Consider the following 22,307-nt stretch of genomic DNA (forward strand, 5'->3'; position numbering starts at 1 on the left):
AATAGTCATGATGGGGAAGAAACGTAAGGGAAGCGAAGAAGAAGTGCGCGAAAAAGAGAAACAGGCAAAACGTGTAAAAATAACCGATGTGTTTTCTGCAGCAGCAGCAGCAGCAGCAGGACCCGGCACGCACAGTGAGGAGGATGAGGAGAGGGAGAAAGATGAGTGAGTGTGTGTAGAGCCTGGGCTAAAACACTAAGGCTATGAGTGTAGCAACAAATAACCCCTTGATAAAACTGAGCCATAAGCACGAGTGGTGGACAGACTAGCTGTTTGCAATATTATGGTGATAATAACACTAAAATAAAATTAAAATAATAATAATAATAATTGCACGCTTTTCTGTATGACTGCGTCAGTTTTGCCTTGATACATTTATGAGCGCGGGTGTAACGTTAGTTGGTTAGTAACGTCTCTGTGTTACCCTCTCAGAACAGTTTACACGTTGTGCACAACTGGTTAAGACAATTGTCAGATAGTTTATGTATTTCAATGCGTCTCTAATACGTTGTCTTATTAAAATTGAGAACATTATTTTGTTAACCATTCATCAACAGTCAGCTGGCACAGTATTTTTGTTTTGTTAATTTATTATAGGCTGTAGGGTGAATACTGTATTTTTGAGACCTGACACAAATGTGTTTGTGAGGAAGCCCGAGTAGATATTTATGGACAATATAGGCTACTGAAATGAAATTTACATCCAGACTTTATTTGTTTAACAACTTTTTGTCCATATAAGCAAAGCCAATGCAGCTTATAGCTTGTTTTAGAATTAATCAATGTTTCATTGTATTAATAAATAATTTTCGGAAGTATTTAATGTGTCAACTCTCACTCATACAGTAGCCTACACATATACTCATTAAATGGCTTTAGTGGTTTTGAGGAGTAAGAGTTGGTATTCAAGGGCGTGTAGAGATGGGTGGTGTTTATGATCATAGCTGGTTCAAAATACCAGAGTCGATTTTTTTTGTCCCAGTCCAGCCCTGGTCCTCGGTTCAATGAGCTGTTATCTTAATTTTACCATCATTACGAAAGATCCGCTCCAGCCGCCTCAACCGAGTCAGAACCATGAACGAATCATTCAGACTGGCTTTGCGAACGGTTCATTAAAAAGACCCGACTCAAAAGATCCGAATCGTGTGGAAGTAATGCAACATTCTAGATGTGACACCAAGGAGGAAGAAGAATAAGAAGATCCGGTTCGTCATAGGCGTAATTCTATGGGGGGACAGGGGGACACGTCCCCCCCAATATTCAAAGAAGGACAATTTGTCCCCCCCAATATTTGATCATACTGTATGATTATGCGGGCAATATCGATGTGATTGCAAATATGTCTTTCTTTCCAGCTCCGAAAATATAAAATCCCGGCCGGTCCATTTCCCAAATCCATTCGACTGGCCTTACACTATACAATAACAAAACCTATTTCTCCTGAAATCCATGTCATGTTTTCCCTATACCTTTAGTAGCTCGTGCACCGTCAGTGAGTTAGGAAAAACCAAACAGAAGAAGAGTTAGGAGCGCGAAATCTGACAGAGCAGGTGACGGCGGTGTCGTCTCACATGGTGAAATTTCATATGGCAGGTGACGGCGGTGTCCTCGCAGAGAAACCGAAGTACAGTTGTAAATTTATGTTTCCATTTATGGGTATTGCCAGAGTTTTTCCTGCATAAAGAATTATAAGGCGGCTGCCTCCGTCAAATTTCGTGCCGCCTCCGGCTCTCGACAAAACTCGGACAGACAGTCACATGGTCAGATACACTTTCCCCACCGTGATGGTTCTGTTGCGGTTATAAAAATATTTAAAATAATCTAATTTAATACAGTTATAATTTTTCAATGTAAATTATTTAATTTGATTGGTAACAGCCTAGTGTCTTATTATTTTAATTGGATATATTTATCAAATTTAAGAATTTGAAATGAAAGATGGAGCATACAGTTAATAAAATTAGGGGGGAAAATGCCCTTTATAAAGGTACAAAAAACTATTCTGAGTGTTTTCAAACAGTAATGTAATGAAAAATTGACCATTTGAAGTTTGAAGGGAGTAAAGCCTCTGTTTAGGCTATTAAGGAAATATAATTTTGCCAAAAGAAGAACTTTTATTTTAAATAAATGTTCATTTTAAATCAGCATGTCAGTGTGATATGTTACCATATTATCATGCTTAACACTAAGAATTTGAATAATTGTAATGTGATGATCAGATGCAGATATCTAAATCAGAGAATATCATGTTCGGGCGGTTTGCGGGTGGATTATTTATTTTTAACAGTGGATTCGGGTGACTCAAAGTGCACCAGATTAATGAATTTACCTTTAAAATGTACAAAATTTTCTTCCGGGGGAGCATGCCCCCGGACCCCCCTAGAGGTACCAAGTACACAGCTGTCCCCCCCAATGTGTGATTGACAATTTCGCCCTTGCGGTTCGTCATAAGTGAAACTGTACGGACACCGTTAAATGCCCTGTATTCGGACGGTAATTGTTTCTCATGTCTACGTCTGTAAACAATTAATTTGCATGGCACCTCAGTGATAAACGGATGGCGATTTATTGACGGTGGAGGAGCGAGTGTTGTAATCCCACGAACGTGGTCAGTCAATGCGTTCGCTGTAAATAAAATGTAATATGGAATAACACGAATACATTCGTATTTAATTTAATAATAGGAAAATAATGTTCTATTTATTATTTAAATCTCATTTTTAAAAATAGGAAAAATCGTATATCGCTATATTTGAAATTGTTGTCTGTCTTACATTTGATCTCAAAAGGATGTTATTTTCAAAATATGGAAATCAGCGGAAACAAGTTGCAGCCTCTTATTTAACGTTACATGAGGTAAAAAATAAAGCTGCTTGGTTTGTATTTTTGCTGCCACAATAACGCCCCATTTCAAATGTTTAGGCCTAAGGTGTGTTTTTTTTTATTTCTTTTTTTGCTGAGTGGAGCGGTGATGAAATATTCTTGTAAATACTTTCCAGCATTTCAGTAATACATTTTTTTATTTTTATTTTAAATGCATGCACATTAGCCTACAGTGAAACGAGCGGTGATCAAAAAGGATTTAAATAGTGAATTTTGAAGTGATCTCTTCTTGTAAACTCAGAGATAAATTCGGACGGCAATTAAATTACCATAACCTGGTGTTGGCAAAACACAGTAAGTAATTCGGCCGGGGATTTTTACGCGGGTGGTGGAAACATTGAAATTCTGGATTCGGATTGCAATAAAATCACCGACTAACCCTGTAACGTTAGATGTTGAAAATCCCTTACGACCCCATGAGAAACAATTATACCGTCCAAATAGGGCTATAATGAACTTTTTAAACCACTGAGTTAAATTATACAGTTGACGTTAAAATAAGATAATTATTAATGATATTTAAGAGAGTTATACATTAGTAACCTCTGCCTCGCCTGAACAACGTCCACCCACCACGATCAACCTGTTTCACGTCGATAGTCATTCTACCCGCTGATATTTTTTTACAACAAGATCAGTCGATTGAGTGCGCGTGCACTTTAAGTAGATGTTCTCTTCCGCATTATTTAGATGGACATTAGTGTTTCTTAGAAGACAACAGACACTTGGATTAAACAAAACTCGGTAAACAGTAACTCCTAGTTTGTTTTGTGTTGGCTTACCTACAGTAACGTTATATCTCAGATTATGGGGGAGCGCGCGCTAGTCTAACACGTTTAATGGGAAAACCTTAACGTTATATTCAACATGATTGCGTAATAACTATCCAAAGTTCCTCCGACTAAACTGACTTCTCTTACAGATACCGAGAGCTCGCGACTGCATCAGACAGCTTTAAAGAAACTCACACGAACGTCTGCAGCCACTTCACTACAGGTAAGATAAATCCTCAGAGTCGTCCGTCATTCATGTACTAATCTAAATGGTCATTTGGCTGACATGTTTATTCTAAGTGTCCACCAGTACTTATATGAAGTTTCTTGCTCAAGGGCACAAAGGCATGTAGGTTTTGAATGTACAACTTTTACCTGCCTGGACAATCAGGATACACCACCAATTGTTGTTAAACTAAATTACTTTTGTTCTCATATCTTTGTGCAGAAGTCAGCATGAAGAAATTGCTTGTGGACGTGGACTGTGGTGTGGATGATGCTCAGGCTCTCATGATGGCTTTGGCAGTGCCGGACGTACAGATCCTGGGCATCACCTGCGTTCAAGGCAACACTTCATTAGAAAACGTCTGCAAGAATGTCTTGCGTGTCCTGAAAGTGTGTAAGCATCTGGAGGAGGTGAGATATGCTTGGAAAGTGGTGTGGTAGATTTTTCCTCTTTCGCACCTGACTGATAATCGTTTGCACCTTGGAACCTATTTCAGGGAGTGCGTTCACGAGACAACAAGCCCTGTTTTGTGCGGATGGGCGGCCAGAGAGCGTTGAGGGTTTTCTGTTTGAACGGTGTTGTGTTAAGTTAATAACTAATGATCTTCACAATGGAAGTGAATCAATCATTCAAAACTAACTTTAGCTGGACAATAACTTTATCTTTGAGCTGCTTTAAAGCCAAAACAATCTCTGTTACTGTAATTTCCTATTATCACTGTAAAGCTGCTTTAAATTGACTTAAATTTAGCTGGGAGTCTCCAATCAACACCCAATAATCTTTAAACTCTAGCTCTGCGTCTACAGTCAACAACTGGCTTCGAGTTCGGACAACGTCTCGTCCGTTTCCCTGTAACGCTATCAAAGTGTCAAGTAAGCTTCACTAACTATCTTGGTGCGCTAAGCATTAATTAGACAGACTCCAGACAATGCCTTTGAATATGCTTTAATCACAACCGGAGGATCTCTGACAAATTTCAGAGAGAATCTCACCAGCAAAAAGAATACAACAGTTTTTATAGAATAGGAGCATGGCAAAAATTACATGAAACATCACATAATTTCCCTACAAGTTGATTGGTTCTTCATATGCAAACCCTTCTGTTTCTATGTAGAAGCAAACTTAGATCTCAAATCATTAAAATGAAAATATGTCATGAGACTATTCTAGACTGTTATATTTTTGATTTTGTCTAGCTCAGAATTTTCCACTGGTTTCGACACAGGAAACTTAGAATGTTTGGCCTAAAGAAGAAGTAAGATTAGATGTTAGAATTATTATTATTTAGTTTAAAAAAAGTTTACTATTTTAATTATTAAAAAATGCATCACAGTGGTCAATGCATACCACAATGAGATATACATTTTTACTTTTAAGTATTGTGCAGTGATTTCATTATATGACCTGGACCAAGTATTGAAGTCGGCATTAAACGCAAGTCACGATAGTTTTTTCTTCGTTATTGTGATGTATATCGGAGCATGGTTGCGAAGTCTGTGTAACAAAACTAGCCTAATAGCCAATCAAAAATAGCTCAAAAGTAGCCCATTGACCGTATTCCAAATACAAAAAAATATGCCTCTCCCATATCTAAATTATTTTTCAGTCACTGTTATGCAAATATGAAAACCACTTGATTATATCATAATGATCATGATCTGCACAGCTTATCTAACACAGTTTTATCATTGGTAGAATGTTAAATAATTCATTACAAGCAATTCAGTCAAATATTATTTATGCAATGTCAAACCTTTGACTCAAGGGGGGAAAAATTAACCCACGGCAAGAGTTTAGAATTAACCCAATTTCATGGGAAAAATCAATTGCGGACTCAGCAACTCTGTATCCGAGTGAAATGGCTACTTGAACAAGAAAAAATTTAGGGCGGGACTTGATTTTGTCCAACGGTAATGGGGATTATGCGCAACAAACTTCTGTATTCTGAAAATCAGGTCTCATTGGTTCTGGTTCAAGGTCTCTTGTATGTGCTTCCTGCTTTGTTAAAGGGTTAATTCACCTAATAAAAAATAAATAAATAAATAAAAATCCATTAATTACTCACCCTCATGTCGTTTAAGACCCATTAGACTTTTGTTCATCTTCGGAACACAATGATGTTTTTGATAAAATCTGAGAGCTTTCTGTCCCTCCTATGGATTTTCAATGAAGACAATAGGCAACATTTGTATTGCATACTACTGGCTTTGAAATTACAATACTAGCTCCTTTTTGTCAGTTATTTATTTAGTAAATATTTGATGTCATACTTCCTGATGCAGAGGTTTTTCAAAGAGCTTATATTTTGACCCAATAGTATGTCCTACAAGTATTGTGCAATGTTTGCATAACTGTGACAAACTGCAAAAATTGGTGAACCATTCTGCTCATGACTCATGAACAACCAGCTCAAAAGAAAAAAAATTGTGGATCATCTAGGTAATGACACAGCATTAAGAATCAAGCATATATACTGGATTTCTGTATGTTCAGAAATATATTCTGTTATAATTCTAGCTGTTTGCATAGATATTTTGAGCTCAAATAACTGAGTAACTTTTCTTACTGCACAGTAATGTATTTATCCAGCACATGACAGCCATTTACAGCATAATCAGAAAACCTGATTATGTCTCTGAATTGTTAGATTCCTGTATTTAGTGGAGCGACTAAAGCGCTCTTGGAGCAAACCGTCAGTGCTGGACATTTTCATGGCAAAGATGGACTCGGGGACGCCCCAGACCCCCAAGCTCCTGGTCTGGAACTGGTCCAGAAAGAGGGCGCCGTGTCCGCCATGATCCGAATAGTCGATGAGAATCCTGGAGAGGTGGATATGATTCTACAGTTTCAAATATTTTATTAATGGAAATTACATGCATTTCAAGTATTTAACCATGTGTTGTTCCTGCTTCTCTAAGGTGTCTTTAGTGGCCACGGCTCCGCTGACAAATGTGGCTTTGGCGGTGAAACTGGACCCCTCCTTTCCCAAGAAACTCAAAGGCCTTTACATTATGGGTGGCAATACAGACTGTGAGTCCCTAAAACGTACTGTTATATCAGAATAGGATGGGGCAATATATCCAATATTAGAGCTGTTAAGTTTCATTTATTATAAGTTTAATGTGACCGCTTTGATGAATTGGTTCAAAGTAAATGTCTAAAAAGATTTAGCCTACGTTTTTCTAAAAACAAACATTTACTCGGCAGTGATGTCAGTTTAGCTGCATTGATGGCTTCTCTCAATGAAATAAATCGAAATGGTCACAATTTACTAAAAATGAATCAAGGCCTTTAAGTCATGTCAACGCACAAATAGAAATCTAGAGATAAACACTACCAGTCAAATGTTTGTAATAATTAAGATTTTTGAATGTTTTTGAACAAGATGTCTCTTAATCTCACCAAGACTGTGTTTATTTGTTCAAAAATACAGTAAAAACAGTAATATTGTGAACTATTATTACAATTTTAAACAATTTTCTTTTTGATTTTAAAATGTAATTTATTCCTGTGATGGCAACGCTGAATTTTCAGCATCATCACTCCAGTCTTCAGTGGCACATGATCTTTCAGAAATCACTCGAATATGATGATTTGGTGCTCAATTAGTATTGGTGCTCGGTTATTAATAATGGTTCTTATTGTTATCAATGTTGAAAACAGTTGTGCCTGTTGTGTTTCTTAATTCTTCCCAATTTGCTTCCTTAATTTGACCAGTAGTGTATATTTTTTTCAAAGGATGAATAGTAATTTTATTTTATGCAATGCAATATTGCCCAGCCCTAAACCAGAATCATGTGCACCTTAAATGCAAACATTATTATCAATCTGATCTGTATTGCTGGTCTTCCATATTAACATGTTTGATGCAGGTTAGAAAAATAACGGCCGCTTCTCTTTAGCTCGTGGGAACACCACTGTGTGTGGAGAGTACAACTTTGCAGCTGATCCTGAAGCAGCTTATATTGTCCTGAATGAATTCATTTGCCCAATTTACATTGCAACCTGGGAGTTCACCTGTCACAGTAAATTACCCTGGGTGAGATCCTCATGTCTTAAAAAATATATATATAAACCTAAATAGATGATTGTGTATAATGTAAATACAGCTGTTGGTGTTTTCTTGTATACACAGCATCTGTGTCATATAATATTCACGCATGTGTGTTTCAGGAGTTCTGTGACGGCTGGCTGGCCCAGGACACAGATAAGGCTCGCTTTATGAAGCAGATCTTTAAGCACAGCATGAAGTCCAGCCACAGCGAGAGGATTGAGAAGGAGCTGGTGGCGGGGCAGGGATTCATCTCCTGTGACTCTTATGCCATGGCAGCGGCCATAGACGACAAATATATTGTTGAAACCGAACACAGAGCGGTCACTGTGGAGCTGGCGGGGAACCACTGCCGGGGAATGATGGTTGTAGATCACCTCGACCTTCTGAAGAAGACTCACAAAGTCTACATCTTGAAGAAAGTGGATTTGGAGAGGTTTAAAGAGCTCATGATGAATGCTTTGAAATAAATGTTCGTTTGCAGCCATGTCCATAATTGGATGATGTTATTACTAGATTATTCTAGCAACATCTTTTTTGACAATTTTTTGATACCCTCAATGTCACACATTTAATTAAATCTTTTTTTTTTACTCAAATCATTAAAACATTTGTCACATAGTAAATTGGTTTGGATGATGTACACCTGTTTAATGGTATATACATTTTGATAAACAAGAACAATATTCAATAGTAGTTTGTGGATGCAGTGATTAAATGAGAAATCATTCAGAACTGGAAAGACATTTTATTCGATGGATTCTGATGTTGGTGCACTCATGAGCATCATGACTGAAGGATAACTAGTTTCCACAAGAAAAATGTGCTTAAAAAGCTGAATATTTACAAGATTACAAGAAAGCTTTTTCTTATGTCTTGGCATCTTCATACAAAACAGTGTTATTCAGTCTCCCTTTCTGCCTCTGAATCGAGATCGGGTGTCAAGCTGTAATAAAAAGAAAGGGATTTTAATGTAAAAAAGAAGAAGAAAAAAAAAAGACATCTTACCATGTTAGCATGTACACTTGGCCATAGTTTAATGGATTAGACCAGAGCTATTAAACAAAAAGAAATCAAATATGTCTGAATGCAGTGGCACACAGTCATTTTAACTACACACATACACACACACACACACACACACACACACAAACAAACATTATTGTGGTAGCACCACATAGGGTTATTTTAGTTACAGTACACGCACTTACAGATAAGGAAGTATCTGGGTAATATAAGGTAACTACATGGGTTAGGTTCAGGGTTAGTACCTACCTATTACCCAGTTATTGTAAATACTATATTAAAAAAATACATAGTATGTATATGCAGAAAAGGACTGTAAGATAAAGTACTCCCAAAATGTTAATTGAAACATAATAAATCTAAAACAACTTGAACTTATGTTGCTTTGGCAACTACCTGAAATACGTTTAATTCATTATTTCGTTTAATAATTATAATAGTATCTCAAAGATACTAAAATAATCTGTACCACAGGACAAATGCTAATAACGTGGTACAGAAAGATTAACACATTTGTATGTAATGGTATTCCAAGGCGGTCGCCGTTTAAAAGTTTATACTTCAACAATGAATTGGTGTAGAAACATAATTATATCATTCAAAATTTCTGTTTCTATTTGAGTGTTGATGATTGAATCTAAAAAATAAATAGCCAAAAAGCAATTGAAATTAATAGCGATCCAATCTGTTGTTATTTGTATCATTTCATATTATAGTAATGTACCAACTGACAGGATTCCCTGTATAGGCTAGTTTACAGCATTAGTTTTCATTAACTCTGAGTCTGATTTCATTATGAAAAATGTGCATGTACTATATATACTGAGAAATATTCAAACGCATCAAATCGAATCAAGAGCTTATGAATCAGAAAATTAAATTGATTCGTGAAATCTGTGTCGATACCCAGCCCCAAAAGACTATCAAAGAACTACTTCCCCAAGCAGTTCAGAAAAGGAAATTGGAAACTGACCATGGATCTCTTGCACTCAAAGAAAGCCACCTGCAAGCCTTTACAATGTCCTTCCTTCAGACACTCACTGGGCTTCTTACCTTCCTGTGGACACAACAGAGACCAGCACACACTTAGACACAGCTGGGGGAAATAATATCTGTTTACGTTCTGCCAGTGAGCTTTAGGTATTTTGTAGGTCTTGCTACTGACTGCACTTTTTTATTAACAGTAACTTCTGAACTTGGTGTACACCACACCACACCACACCAGACATCAGAATGTTATGAAGGAATCAAAAACAAACGCCTAGTATGTCATTCAGTGGCCCCAGATAGCAAACGTACGTCTGCAAGATGTCTGTTAAAGACCACTTAATCTGGAAAGCATCTGCTGTTTACTGACATCTGATAGACCTCTTTAAGATGTCAGTTTTACATACATTCTAAATCACATATTAACCCTTTCATGCATGAATTATGATAACCTCAGTCAGGATTTTCTGTCCTATGTGTTTTTATTGCTCTTAGGGGATGAAAAACAAGATTTGAAGTTTTTTGTTTTTACACAAGAGATTTTCAAAAGTCCACTTGAGTGGACAGCATGCGCTTATGGTTAAATTTTAAGAGATACTGTATTCAACATAATACATAAAGCAATATTGTGTGTATTATAACTTAACCAATCAATACAATTACATAAAATCGTGTGAAAAAATATACAAATATGTAAAAAATATATAAATGCGAAATATTGCAAAGGCAATTGAACTTCGCGTGTCTTTGATATCAGAACATGAGGATGTGATTCCATCAGAGATCTCTACAGCCTGTCAAGGTACAACTGTGGAAACCCAACTCAGATGCTCCCCCAATTGTACAATTTACCCCTATTAGCTGATAATTCTGATAATGTTGTTCAAGATGGACACATTTCCAACATAGCTCTCCTTTGAGAAAACCTAGCGATCATGTGTTTTCAATCTCATCTGAAATGAGCAGTGTTTTGGGTAACGCATTACAAGTAACACGCATAACGCAATCAGATTACTTTTTTGATGTTACAAGTAATGTGCATTATGTAATCAGATTACTTTTTGATCTAAAAAGTTAAGTAATTCATGGTAATCAGATTACTTTTTGATTGAACGAGTAAAGTAACGCATTACAAGTAACGTGCATTATGTAAACATTACTTTTTGATCTAAGAAATGCATTTAAAGTAACACGCATTATGTAATCAGATTACTTTTTGATCTAACAAGTTAAGTAATTCATGGTAATCAGATTACTTTTTGATTGAACGAGTAAAGTAACGCATTACAAGTAACGTGCATTACGTAAACATTACTTTTTGATCTAAGAAATGCATTTAAAGTAACACGCATTACGTAATCAGATTACTTTTTGTTACGAGTAAAGTAATGCATTAAAAGTAATGTGCATTACGTAATAAGATTACATTTTTGATGTAATGAGTAAAGTCATGCATTACAAGTCACACATTATGTAATCACATTGCTTTTTTGATATTAATGCAAATTACATTCTAATAACACAAATACATTTATTTTCAATATTCTAGTATGAATAGTATGAATTGTAGTTAAAATATAGCCATAGATGCATGAGGTCCACTATTGTGGACAGATGATTAATTTTAGATTCATCTAAAATCAATTCTTGGAAAGTTTCACTGTGATATGACTCATTAGATATTGCTTGATGCTACAGTTTTTTTGTTGTTGTTTTTTTTTTTTACCTGCAAGAGTCTCCTAGGATAGAACGAATGAGTGGATATAAAAAATCGACACACAACGGCTTGCCACTTGGTGGCAATGTATAGGATGATGCACCAGGGTCCACTGTAGAGTTGATGTGCAACTATGCCATCAAAACCCATGCAAATGCAAGAAAATGCTTTTTGAATAGCGGTCCACTGTAGTGACCTCTATGCATGAAAGGGTTAAAGACATTTTCTAAACTTCTAATTGACATCTGACAGAAAACGTCCTAAAAGACGTAGGCCTATTGCAGAAGAGCAAACACTGAGAAAATACGTCTTCCAGATGTAAACACGCACATCAAATAGACGACTCCGTGATGTACGTGTATTGTCATTTAAAAAAATAATTCGCTCAAACCAAAGTAATTAAATTATTTAGATTATGTTTATGTAATTGTGATATTGTAAAACTACTATAGTATCCATTTTTTAAATTGTGAGTTTTATATATCACCCAATATAACAGGAATGATCCATATCATGTGCAAAAGGAATACAATCATGACATAGATCAGTGTTGTGCTATTACCTTCACTACACAGTCATGCTGAAGGAGACAGGCTTTGAAATCCTCTCTTACTCCAGCGCAGGCGCGGCCATCTTCCTCTTTATCTTCGTAATATTTGGGCATTCTGTAGCGCTTTCATCCAAATGAGTTTAAGCGAAATATGGGGGGGGGAAGCGCAAAACAAGCTACTGATAAGTCAAATGTGAGATTATTATGAAAGCGGCCATGTTAAATATGACGTATGTGCGGAAGTGGAACCGAAGTGCGTTGTGGGAATTGAAGTTATTTTATTAAGAATTTGACTGTCCCTGTAGAAGTGCAAAGTATTTACATTGACCAGAAGATGGCGCTAAAATAATGATTTTGTCCCCAAAAATATTTGTACACTTAAAGGGATAGTTCACACATTTTTTTATTTTTATTCTGTCATATACACACACACGACACACCCTCAAGTTGTTCCAAACCTGTATGAGTTTCTTTCTCCTGCTGAACACAAAATAAGATATTTTAAAGAATGTTGGTAACTAGACAGTTGACGGTAACGGTAGCCATTGACTTCCATTATATATATTTTTTCCTACTATGGAAGTCATGGCTACATTCTACCAACATTCTTTAAAATATATTATTTTGTGTTCAGCAGGAGAAAGAAACTCGTACAGGTTTGGAACAACTTGAGGGTGAATTATTTTTGGGTGAACTATCCCTTTAAACCACACTTAAAAAATACATGCATTTCATTGCTTTAGATTAATTGTCAAACCACGTGGCAGTTATTTCAAAGAAATACGGCACAAGCACACTTAAAGAAAAATGTTTCACAAAAATATATGTAGGTCTATAAGACAAGAGTTTGGACAATTTATTTTTGTCAGATGTTAGTGGAACATTTTTATAGTTAGTCCAGGTGGTTAAGACACAGCAAAAAATGGCTCACAAAAAGTTTCTTGCACATATGTTTGCAGATGCTGCCTGATATTTTGTTTTCTAATGCAATGACCATTCACAGATTTTAAGTATGACTTTGTGAGTGCATGACATTTATTATAATACAATAATTGCATTAAGAAAAATATTGTTTAGGCCCCAAAATGGCATAAATCATATATGTTAATGTCACATCACAATCTAGCCTACCTTTTCTAAGCATGAAAATGTCACTCACAGTTGCATGGTAAATAAATGTGTAAGATGCAATGAGGGAGACACTATAGATGCAGAAAATTATGAAGTATGTCAAGACTGGTTAATTTTGGAAGAGTTTATTCAAATCAATGTCAGAGCTGGAGAAAGACAGATGAAGGCACATGAAAGTCTACAATGCACCATACAAGAGGAGCATGTTTCATGTCTGATTCATCTCAATGCATGACTGAAGGGTGGATTTCAAGATGGACATCCCAGATGAGAAATGCCTCATGGGAGTTTAATAGAGAGCAACAGATTCAAATCCATCTTTCAGTGCAATAACAGGTGTGGAAACAGATCACAGAGCAAATCTGCAAAAAAAAAAGGCAGCAATATGGCAAAACACTGAAATTCACTTGTGTTTTCACTTGTCCATTCTCAAGAAGTCACGTCACATGAGCATGTAAAGAAGGGTGATACAGTGCTCCATGTCAGATCAAGGATCTACCTCAGTCTCTCCTCTCAGGAGAGGTCATAAACTGTAAACAAATGCTATGACAGTACATTGGCTTTCTATTACAAAACACATTTCTCAAGTACTGCAATTCACAAGCAGCTCCAAGTAGTCACAAAAAGGAGGGTGTAACGTAACTAAAAAGGATATGCTCTGAAACTTGAAGCATCAAGGATTCTACAATGTTACATTATGCCAGGCTGAACTAAAACTTCCATATTATTAAAGATATATACAATCACATGAGATGAGAGCACTTTGGAAATCTGTACAGCAGTTCATTCAAAACCAAGTCTCTACTACACCAGGAGCTACAAGCAAAACAAATAAGAACCTTAGCTTTACACTGTAATAAATGTACAATGTAATAAATCCATGTGTTGAAAGCAGCACACTTATTACTACTGAAATGTAGCGGTTCCATTCAATTTCCATTGTAAGTCTATGGTTCTGGTAATATTTTGCTTCTGACCAGGCCCACACAGAATCTGCACATGCAGAACTTGACTGAAAGCTTTGAATGCTGTCACTCATAAAGTTCTATACGCTTTGTGGTTATTTGGTAGTGACAGTGCCCTTAAGCGGACATGGTGAGGGGAATAAATATGCGACGGGAGGTCAAATTTATGCTTCAATGCTTATTGCGTTTGTTTGTTTGAAATTATATTTCAAAAATATTGCGTTCCCCGAGAAACTTTGCATTGCCTTGCAAAACTTTTGCATTCTCTCACAAAAGTATTGCGTTCTCCTGAGAAACTTTGCATTTACTCGCAAAAGCATTGAATTCTAGTTTTTCCTCCCAGCTCAAGTTATTTCAATCAGATTTTTTTTTTGCGTTCTCTCACAAAAGTATTGCGTTCCCCTGACAAACTTCTCATTTGCTCGAAAAAAGCATTGAAATATATTTTTTTCCTCCCACTTCATACGACGTTCTCTCGCCAAAGTATTGCGTTCCCCGAGAAACTTTGCGTTTGCTCGCAAAAGCATTGAAATATAGTCTTTAGCTGACTTTTAGCTGAAATACAATCTCATTTTCCCAATCACCATGTCCCTTAAGGGTCCCACAAGTATATTGTGCTTTCAATACCCTCAGCTTCATTAATCACATTTTACCACCAGAAAAAAAATAATCAGCAGATTCCATCTGGACTTAATCATAACTCACTGAACATTCAGATACTCTTGATACAGCATAGAAAGAAGAACATTTTCTGACTGAAAGCAGATGTTTGAAATGAAAATGAAACTGAAAATGCTCAATGAACAAATGAAAACACGAAAGATTCTGGAACACAAATATGGACGATTCATGCTCTAAACTTAAAACATCCCACTTAAATCAAGCATATAACAAATTGTCCTATTCTATGATTTAAGCGTTTTGGCAGGGCGCAAGGCAGTCCTTTACCAGGCCCTCAAGGGACGCTGGATGTTAAGGCACAGAGGTGGGCGGCCCTGCACCCCTCTGAACTACACAAAGATACAAACATCAACCATCTTCACTCAACTTCAAGCCACGTCATAAATTTCCAATGAATATAAAAGCATTTACTTCTTGTAGAAATTAAAGATTTATTTCAAATAAATTAATTCACCTTCATAGATCGTCATAATAATAACAAGAACAACAGCAATTAAAAAAAAACCTTCTGATTGAAAGCCATTATTGATTGGTTGACAATAAATTGACAGAGGAAAATCCACTCGTGTTGACCCAAGTAGAGGTCTAAGATATGCTGTTCGTTTTAAGAAATATCTTTTTAGATTTTGGCAAAGTAGTCAATAAAATAACAAACTGGTTTTTCAAAATGTTCTTAGAGGGCCAACATCAACATCCTAAAACAAAAACCTAAAAAAGATTTAATACCGAAATAAAAAAAAGTTGACGTTTTCTGTCGCCCTACACGTTCATCTTCCAGCCGTAGTCACCTGACCCAGGGTTTGAGGTCAGTTACAGTTCATGACGGCAGAGCGCTGAGAACGTTGTTCATCAGTAGGGGACATTTTCTCCAGCATTGGGTGCAGCCTCGAATCCTGAACTTCAAACCTTCATGACAGCAATGATTGCAATTCTTTCACGACACAAATTCAGTGTCTGGAAACATTCTGTCAAAAAGTGTCTTTTTCTGTACAGTAGTAGTCACATTCACGCAACAGAATTCAGGCAATAGTAAAAGGAAAAAACAAAGTCTGACGACAGAAGGGAAAGCCAAGTAGATGAGAAGAGAGAGTGGCGAAGGTACCAGAGGAAGACGAAATGACAAAAAAAGGAAAGTTTAAGAGCAAGGGTTCCTCCACGCGCTCTGATATAATGTCACGGTCACTCTTGAAGCGCTGTAGATGCGAGCAGCACGTCCCTGTCTAGATGACCAGAGGGTCTCGACCACTGGACACATTCAGCTAGTTATCCAGGTATCCTCTTGATATGGATCTGACAAGAGACAGAAACCAGATCTATGAAGAACATCATCATCTATGCAAATCCAAAAACATGTTCTGATTTTGGGCACATAAGATATCTTTTGGCTCGTTTCCACTGAGCGATACGGTACGGTACGGTACGGTACGGTACGGTACGCAATTATTTCCGTTTCCACTGTCAAAAGTTGTGAATGGAACAAAAATGCCGGACCGTGCCGTACCACTTTTTCGGTACCCTTCCGTTGAGGTACCTAGCACAGTGGTACGGTGCTAAAGGGTGGAGCTAGACTCACTGCAAAACGTTGATTGGTTGACAGAGTATCGTCACTTGCGCGTGTTACAAGGTGAATGACAACATAAGAGGCGCCATTTTTTAATATACATACAGAGATAACCGGAGTAGCAGAGCGAGCTGAGTGGCGCTTTCAAAAAACGCAGCTGTTCCATTTGCAGAATTACCGGACTCGCGTCCTCGGGAGTCATTCTCCTGAGTCGGACTTAGCAAGTCCGAACTTTGCGTACTTGGTATTGAGAAACGCCTAATGTCGGCGCTGGTCTTCATGTGACAAACATGCCGAGAAGCAAGAACAAGATCTGTAGGCCCTATGTCATCCATTGTTGTTTACAATGTCGCTTTCTTCTTCTCGCGAAAATGACGTTGATCGCTTCTTTCCGGCATAGGCTACACCACGCCTATCAAGCAAGTGTTGGCGGTGGAAACACAAGCCAGATTAGGGTTTACCGTCCCAAATCGTACTGTACTGTACTGTAGCGTACCGCTTGGTGGAAACGAGCCATTTGTGTACAGCAAAAGATAAGATTATTAAGATTAAATACCAAAATAACAAATAAATGTTAAGTCTGGATCAGTTCAAAAAGAGTCTCACATTATGCAATACTTGAATTAAAACAAAAACAATAATGATGAATATAATGCAACCTACAACAGTAAAAATACAGCAAAATCTCTGCTAGCATATACTATGATATACTGCCCAACCCTAGACTGGTCTAAAACAGAGGAAGCAAGCAGACCTCGCTAATAATCGCCCACACGGCGGAGTCCTTCTGGACCGTCAGACGCACAGCCACCACAGGGTTAAAGGCGGGCTCAACCGTCCCCTCTGCCAGTCCTTTCTCAAACTGAGCTAAAGAAAGAAATATTGTAACATTAAAAGGGGAGAACAGGAGCGATTGTAATATTTTACAATATTCATTTAGCAGACACTTTTATCCGAGGCGACTTACAAATAAAGAAAATCAGAAGCAATTTGAACAAGAGAACAACACTTGAAATACTGCAATGCCAAGTAAGCAGAGAGCAGAAAAAAAAAACGCAGTGGAAAAAAAAGTTATGTGGTTTAGTTATGAGGTGTGTCTTCAACGGTTTCCTGAAGGTTGTAATGGTGTATACTGGGTATATATAAATAATGATTCTTTTTTAGCTTTGTGTTTTGAAAGCTAAAGTACTTTTGCGACCTACACTACTGTTCAAAAAATGTGGAACGATATAAAAAAAAATTTAAAAAAAATACTACTTTTATTCAGCAAGGATGCATTAAATTGATCAAAAGTGACACTAAAGAAATATCTAATGTTACAAAAGATTTCTATTTAAAATCAATGATGTTCTGTTGAACTTTTAGCTGGGGAAAAAAATGCACAGGAATAAATTACATTTAAAAAAAAATTTAAAATAGAAAACAGTTATTTTAAGTTGTAATAATATTTCACAATATTACTGTTTTAATGTGGTATTATGCAAATAAATGCAGTTTTCTATTAAAAACATAAAAACAAAATACCTTACTGAACCCATGTCCTAGTAAAACCGTGTATGGTAGCTACCAGTTCAAGTGTTAGCATTTGCAAATCATGTTTGTGATAAAACATCATGGTCACATGAAATAAAGACATAAATAAAAAACAAATTAAGAACATATGCTGAATAATTGTTATTGTAAAAAAGCATACATTTCTTTACTGTGTAAAGTTGCAATGTGAGGATGAAAAAGGTCTGTTAAGTCACAAAGCACAAAGTCACTGCAAAGGGAGTTATTCTCTATATCAGTAATCACTGTTTCTGAACTCATTGAAACGCCTCAGTTGTAGTCTTGAGTTTTTCTATCAGGAACATACACGGCACAATGTTCCTTATTTAAATAAAGAGCCCAAAACATATGCAAAATAATACAGGGCGAGGCCTAGTTGAGTTGCATTAGTAGTGTGTTGAAACTTGCAGTTATGGTAAGGGCTGTGACATTTCAGAAACACGCTTGAAGCAGTTGACCAATCACAACACACTAGTCGAGCCGACCAATCAGAGCACATTGTGTTTTTCAGAAGGAGGGGCTTTATAGAGACAGGAACTAAACAGAGTTACTGACAGACTGGGAAGAGAGGTGCTGCAACAATATGAAAACAATTGGAAAAATATTGTTTTTTGAACATTTAGGCATGAAAACCTAGACTAGTAGACCCCAAAACAAAATCAAGACTTTGTAAAAGAGACCCTTTAAAGAGTCAATGGTCTCCCCTATTTGCAAGCAAAGCACAATCATTTGCTTCAAGTGCAAAACTGCAGATTTGAGCGTGCATGTAATAACTCACCAAGTTTATAGAACCGATCTTCTGTCCGTTTATATTTCTCTTTGGTCTTCACCTCAGTGTCCTGCAAGAGATAGTATCCTCATTTAGAAGCACTTAAAGAGCCTGTGTGCAAGGTGCTTCACAATGTTAGACAACTGTGAGAGCATTGTTTGTATATCATGACAAAAAAGTAAGTAAAACCAAGCACACAAACCCATTTACACAAACTCGGATGTATTACCGGCCTCATTTATTCAAGGAAAGTCTTCAAAAACAAACATCAAAGCCCTTTTGAAGGCTTTTTAAGCTCTGTATCACAGCGGGATGGCAGTACGCTGCCTCATTACCACGGTAGCTCAACCTGCGATGGACTGAAATGAGCCCTGGTGGCAGCGTACACAGGAGACCTACACCAGATATTCCTGTCAACCTGCTGATGTTAGACTCTGTCACCTGGGGCTTGTTTGGACATTTAGAGGAAACCATGGAAATATAATTATTTATTTTATTTATTTATTTTATTACCGAAAATGGCAGGATCTCGACAGTAGTGTTCTCGATTTTGTCTCCTGGGTGCTCCTGGTTTCCACTGCGAAAAAGGAACCTGTCAATCAAAGGCTGATTGTTAATGAATATGCATGTACAGGCACAAACTCATGAATATTCGTCAACACGCATGTACAAACATTGGCAGGACATGGACAAGAGTCTAACTTACACTGAACACACACTGGCATGCACACAGATAAGGGGACTCTAAACAGGCCCCTACTTGAGCTTATAATTAAATACAGTCACACGTAAGTAAAATGACACTTCCATCTTGTCAGCACTGCTTCTACTCAAGACAAGAAAAATTTGAACGGATATAGATGTGGACAGACAGTCTTGATCTGAAGTACTCATCATCTCTCTGTCCCATGCTTGATGTTACAGTACCAGTGTGAGAGAGTTTTGGGCCTTTTAAAATAGGCCATACTGTAAAATATTACAATTTAAAATAAGTTTTTTATGAATATATATATATATATATATATATATATATATATATATATATATTCATTCAAATATAATTTATTCCTGTGATTGAAAGCTGAATTTTCAGCATCATTACTTCAGTCTTCAGAGTCACATGATCCTTCAGAAATCATTCTAAAATGCTGATTTGATGCTCAAGAAACATTTGTTATTATTATTAATGTAAAAAAAAAAGTTGAGCTGCTTAATATTTGTGTGGAAACTGTGATATTTATTTTTTATTTTTTTTACTAAACAGAAATTAAGAGACAGTTCACCCAATTTTTTTTTACTGTTATTCCAAACCTGTATGACTTTCTTTCTGTAGAACATGAAACAAGATATTTTGAAAAATACTTAAAGGGTTAGTTCACCCAAAAATGAAAATTCTGTCAGTAATTACTCACCCTCATGTTGTTCCAACCCCGTAAGACCTTCGTTCATCTTCGGAACACAAATTAAGATATTTTTGATGAAATCTGAGAGCAGTCTCACTCCTTCATAGGCTTCTAGGTAATCGTTATCTGCCATCCCAGAAAAGTTAGTAACTGCCATCTCAGTTCTCGCGCATGCGTCGTGGCGCTCTCGTGAACTAACTCGAGGCCCACACAGAAGAAAATTAATAGTTGAATAAAGTCGTTATTTTTGTTTTGTTTTTTCACACAAAACTTTCTGGGATGGCAGATATCAATTAACTAGCAGCCTATGGAGGAGTGATCCAGCTCTCAGATTTAATCAAAAATATCTTAATTTGTGTTCCGAAGATGAACGAAGGTCTTACGGGGTTGGAACAACATGAGGGCGAGTAATTACTGACAGAATTTTCATTTTTGGGTGAACTAACCCTTTAAGTACAAACAACAGTGGTCTTCACTGTATGGACAAACACAGTGAAAGCATTCTTCAATGTTCCTCAGAAGAAGTCAAACAGGTTTGGAATGACATGAAGATGAGTAAATTATGACAGAATTCTGTTTATTTATAAGTGTCATCAACTTAATATCCAGTTGGCTGACATAGATGAGTGTTTTTACAAATTGCAATAATGACCGGAATGATCACAGCAGCAGGTATGGGTTATTTCAAAATAAATTATTTGTTGTAAACTTTAAAAAAAACTTAACATTTAAAGTAAATTCTAAATGTATTTTTTGTTAGCACTTTACAGTAAGGTTCCTTTGTTAACATGAACTACATTGGTACTATGAACTAAGAATGAAAAACACTTCCAAAGCATTTATGTTATATTAGTTCATTTTTTAACATTTGCTAATACATTATTAAAATCCAAAGTTTGTTAATATTATTTAATGAGCTAACATGAACCATCAATGAACAGTTGTATTTGTATTAACTTACATTAACAGAGATGAATAAATACTGTAACAAATGTATTGCTAATTGAATGCATTAACTAATGTTACCATATTTTCTGACACACATACAGACTCGATGCTAAAAATACGGGCACTACTGGCAGGGCAACCAAAAATCAGAATTTGATGTACTGACCCAGATTTGGCCAGCAAAATAAATAAATAAAAATCAGTCTTTCAAATAAAGCAAGAAATCTAATTTCATGGAGATCTGTGCATCTGCTCAGCAATGTTTTCTCCATTACACCTCTCTCTGTCTTCCTCTCCAGAGGTTTTTGGTTACCGCGTCTTATTTTAGAAGCTTCTCATTAGCCACCTCTCCTCCCCTGTGAGGACACAGTGAGACATGGAGACGTGTGAATGATGTCTCCTAATTCAAGCTCAGTGAACATCACTTTTAGGAGAAGGTGAGGATTACAAAAAGAAATCTTTTGGGTGTGTGTATGAATGGAGAATTAAAGCAATACGTATAAATGCAGCACTGCTCTTTAGTTTGGCCTGAACCTCTCTAACACCAGCCCCAGGTCATCAGGCCATCATTACCGACCAGCCCTGTAAATGTCTGTGTATCTCTCTCAGTCGCAGACAGACTGACCTTTCTATGTTGACAGGCCGATCAAACTTGAACAAGACATAGTCTCCAGCCATTGGAGTAATGGCCCAGAAGAAATCCTCGCCCATGTAGGTCTTCTCAAGCGTGTGGCCTTGATACACTTTAAGAGAGGTGGACACCTCCGCCGGTGGGTTCACGTGAATCTTATGCAGTAGAGGTTTCAGGAAGTCTTTATCCTGACAGAGTAAAAGACAGAGGAAGTTATGACTTAAGTCAACAGGAAGTATGGCTGATGGCCAAGCTGATTTATAACAGTCCTTAAAAGTAAACACAGCTAACTAGATTTGGGAAAAGGTCAGCTATTTAAGAAAAAAAAGAAAGTTTGTCAAAAGAAAACAGGATACAGGGGTAAGACGAGATGTCATAAGATAACAGGAAGTTTTGAATGGAAGAGAATCAAACTTTCACTATCAAACAATCAAACAGAGCACACTGTAAAAAT

At 36.8% G+C, this 22,307-nt stretch overlaps 3 protein-coding genes across 6 annotated transcripts in view; 1 reads left to right on the top strand and 2 right to left on the bottom strand.

Moving 5' to 3' along the window:
- Window positions 1-8,429, top strand: LOC309503138 (inosine-uridine preferring nucleoside hydrolase). 4 transcript variants are annotated; one of them, XM_082175846.1, is made up of 7 exons: window positions 1-165; window positions 3,806-3,879; window positions 4,105-4,287; window positions 6,528-6,709; window positions 6,801-6,912; window positions 7,785-7,921; window positions 8,056-8,429. In XM_082175846.1, the coding sequence occupies exons 1-7, from the start codon at window positions 8-10 to the stop codon at window positions 8,401-8,403; spliced, it is 1,194 nt and encodes a 397-aa protein (XP_082031972.1). In that variant the 5' UTR covers window positions 1-7; the 3' UTR covers window positions 8,404-8,429. The 4 variants fall into 4 exon arrangements, with proteins under 4 accessions (XP_082031972.1, XP_082031975.1, XP_082031974.1 ...); XM_082175849.1 differs by lacking the exon at window positions 1-165 and adding an exon at window positions 2,476-2,608; XM_082175848.1 differs by lacking the exon at window positions 1-165 and adding an exon at window positions 2,832-2,856.
- Window positions 8,430-8,666: 237 nt separating this feature from the next.
- Window positions 8,667-12,458, bottom strand: coa5 (cytochrome C oxidase assembly factor 5). Its single transcript, XM_082175898.1, has 3 exons — window positions 12,226-12,458; window positions 9,933-10,016; window positions 8,667-8,879 (listed from the first exon to the last, which is right to left on the bottom strand). The coding sequence occupies exons 1-3, from the start codon at window positions 12,325-12,327 to the stop codon at window positions 8,838-8,840; spliced, it is 228 nt and encodes a 75-aa protein (XP_082032024.1). The 5' UTR covers window positions 12,328-12,458; the 3' UTR covers window positions 8,667-8,837.
- Window positions 12,459-13,453: 995 nt separating this feature from the next.
- mgat4a (alpha-1,3-mannosyl-glycoprotein 4-beta-N-acetylglucosaminyltransferase A) overlaps window positions 13,454-22,307 on the bottom strand; it is a 57,439-nt gene continuing 48,585 nt past the window's right edge. The window contains exons 12-16 of the mRNA XM_082175825.1: window positions 21,848-22,041; window positions 19,385-19,463; window positions 18,881-18,941; window positions 17,306-17,418; window positions 13,454-16,280 (exon numbers count right to left, since the gene is read on the bottom strand). Coding sequence (XP_082031951.1) covers window positions 16,254-16,280; window positions 17,306-17,418; window positions 18,881-18,941; window positions 19,385-19,463; window positions 21,848-22,041 — 474 coding nt within the window. The 3' untranslated portion in view covers window positions 13,454-16,253. The remainder of the gene's footprint in view (window positions 16,281-17,305; window positions 17,419-18,880; window positions 18,942-19,384; window positions 19,464-21,847; window positions 22,042-22,307) is intronic.

The sequence above is a fragment of the Leuciscus leuciscus genome (genome assembly GCF_965113295.1).
Source record: "Leuciscus leuciscus genome assembly, chromosome: 7".
Lineage (NCBI taxonomy): Eukaryota > Metazoa > Chordata > Actinopteri > Cypriniformes > Leuciscidae > Leuciscus > Leuciscus leuciscus.

Bases quoted from the DNA above. Each gene is read 5' to 3' on its own strand.
- LOC309503138 (XM_082175846.1), top strand. From the start codon at position 8: ATGATGGGGAAGAAACGTAAGGGAAGCGAAGAAGAAGTGCGCGAAAAA. The intron at 3,880-4,104 runs GTAAGATAAATC...ATCTTTGTGCAG, and splicing joins CTGCAGCCACTTCACTACAG to AAGTCAGCATGAAGAAATTG. The intron at 4,288-6,527 runs AGGAGGTGAGAT...CTCTGAATTGTT, and splicing joins GAAAGTGTGTAAGCATCTGG to AGATTCCTGTATTTAGTGGA.
- coa5 (XM_082175898.1), bottom strand. From the start codon at position 12,327: ATGCCCAAATATTACGAAGATAAAGAGGAAGATGGCCGCGCCTGCGCT. The intron at 10,017-12,225 runs GTAATAGCACAA...TTGTGTCCACAG, and splicing joins AGCATGACTGTGTAGTGAAG to GAAGGTAAGAAGCCCAGTGA. The intron at 8,880-9,932 runs GTCAGTTTCCAA...TTTTTATTACAG, and splicing joins TTGAGTGCAAGAGATCCATG to CTTGACACCCGATCTCGATT.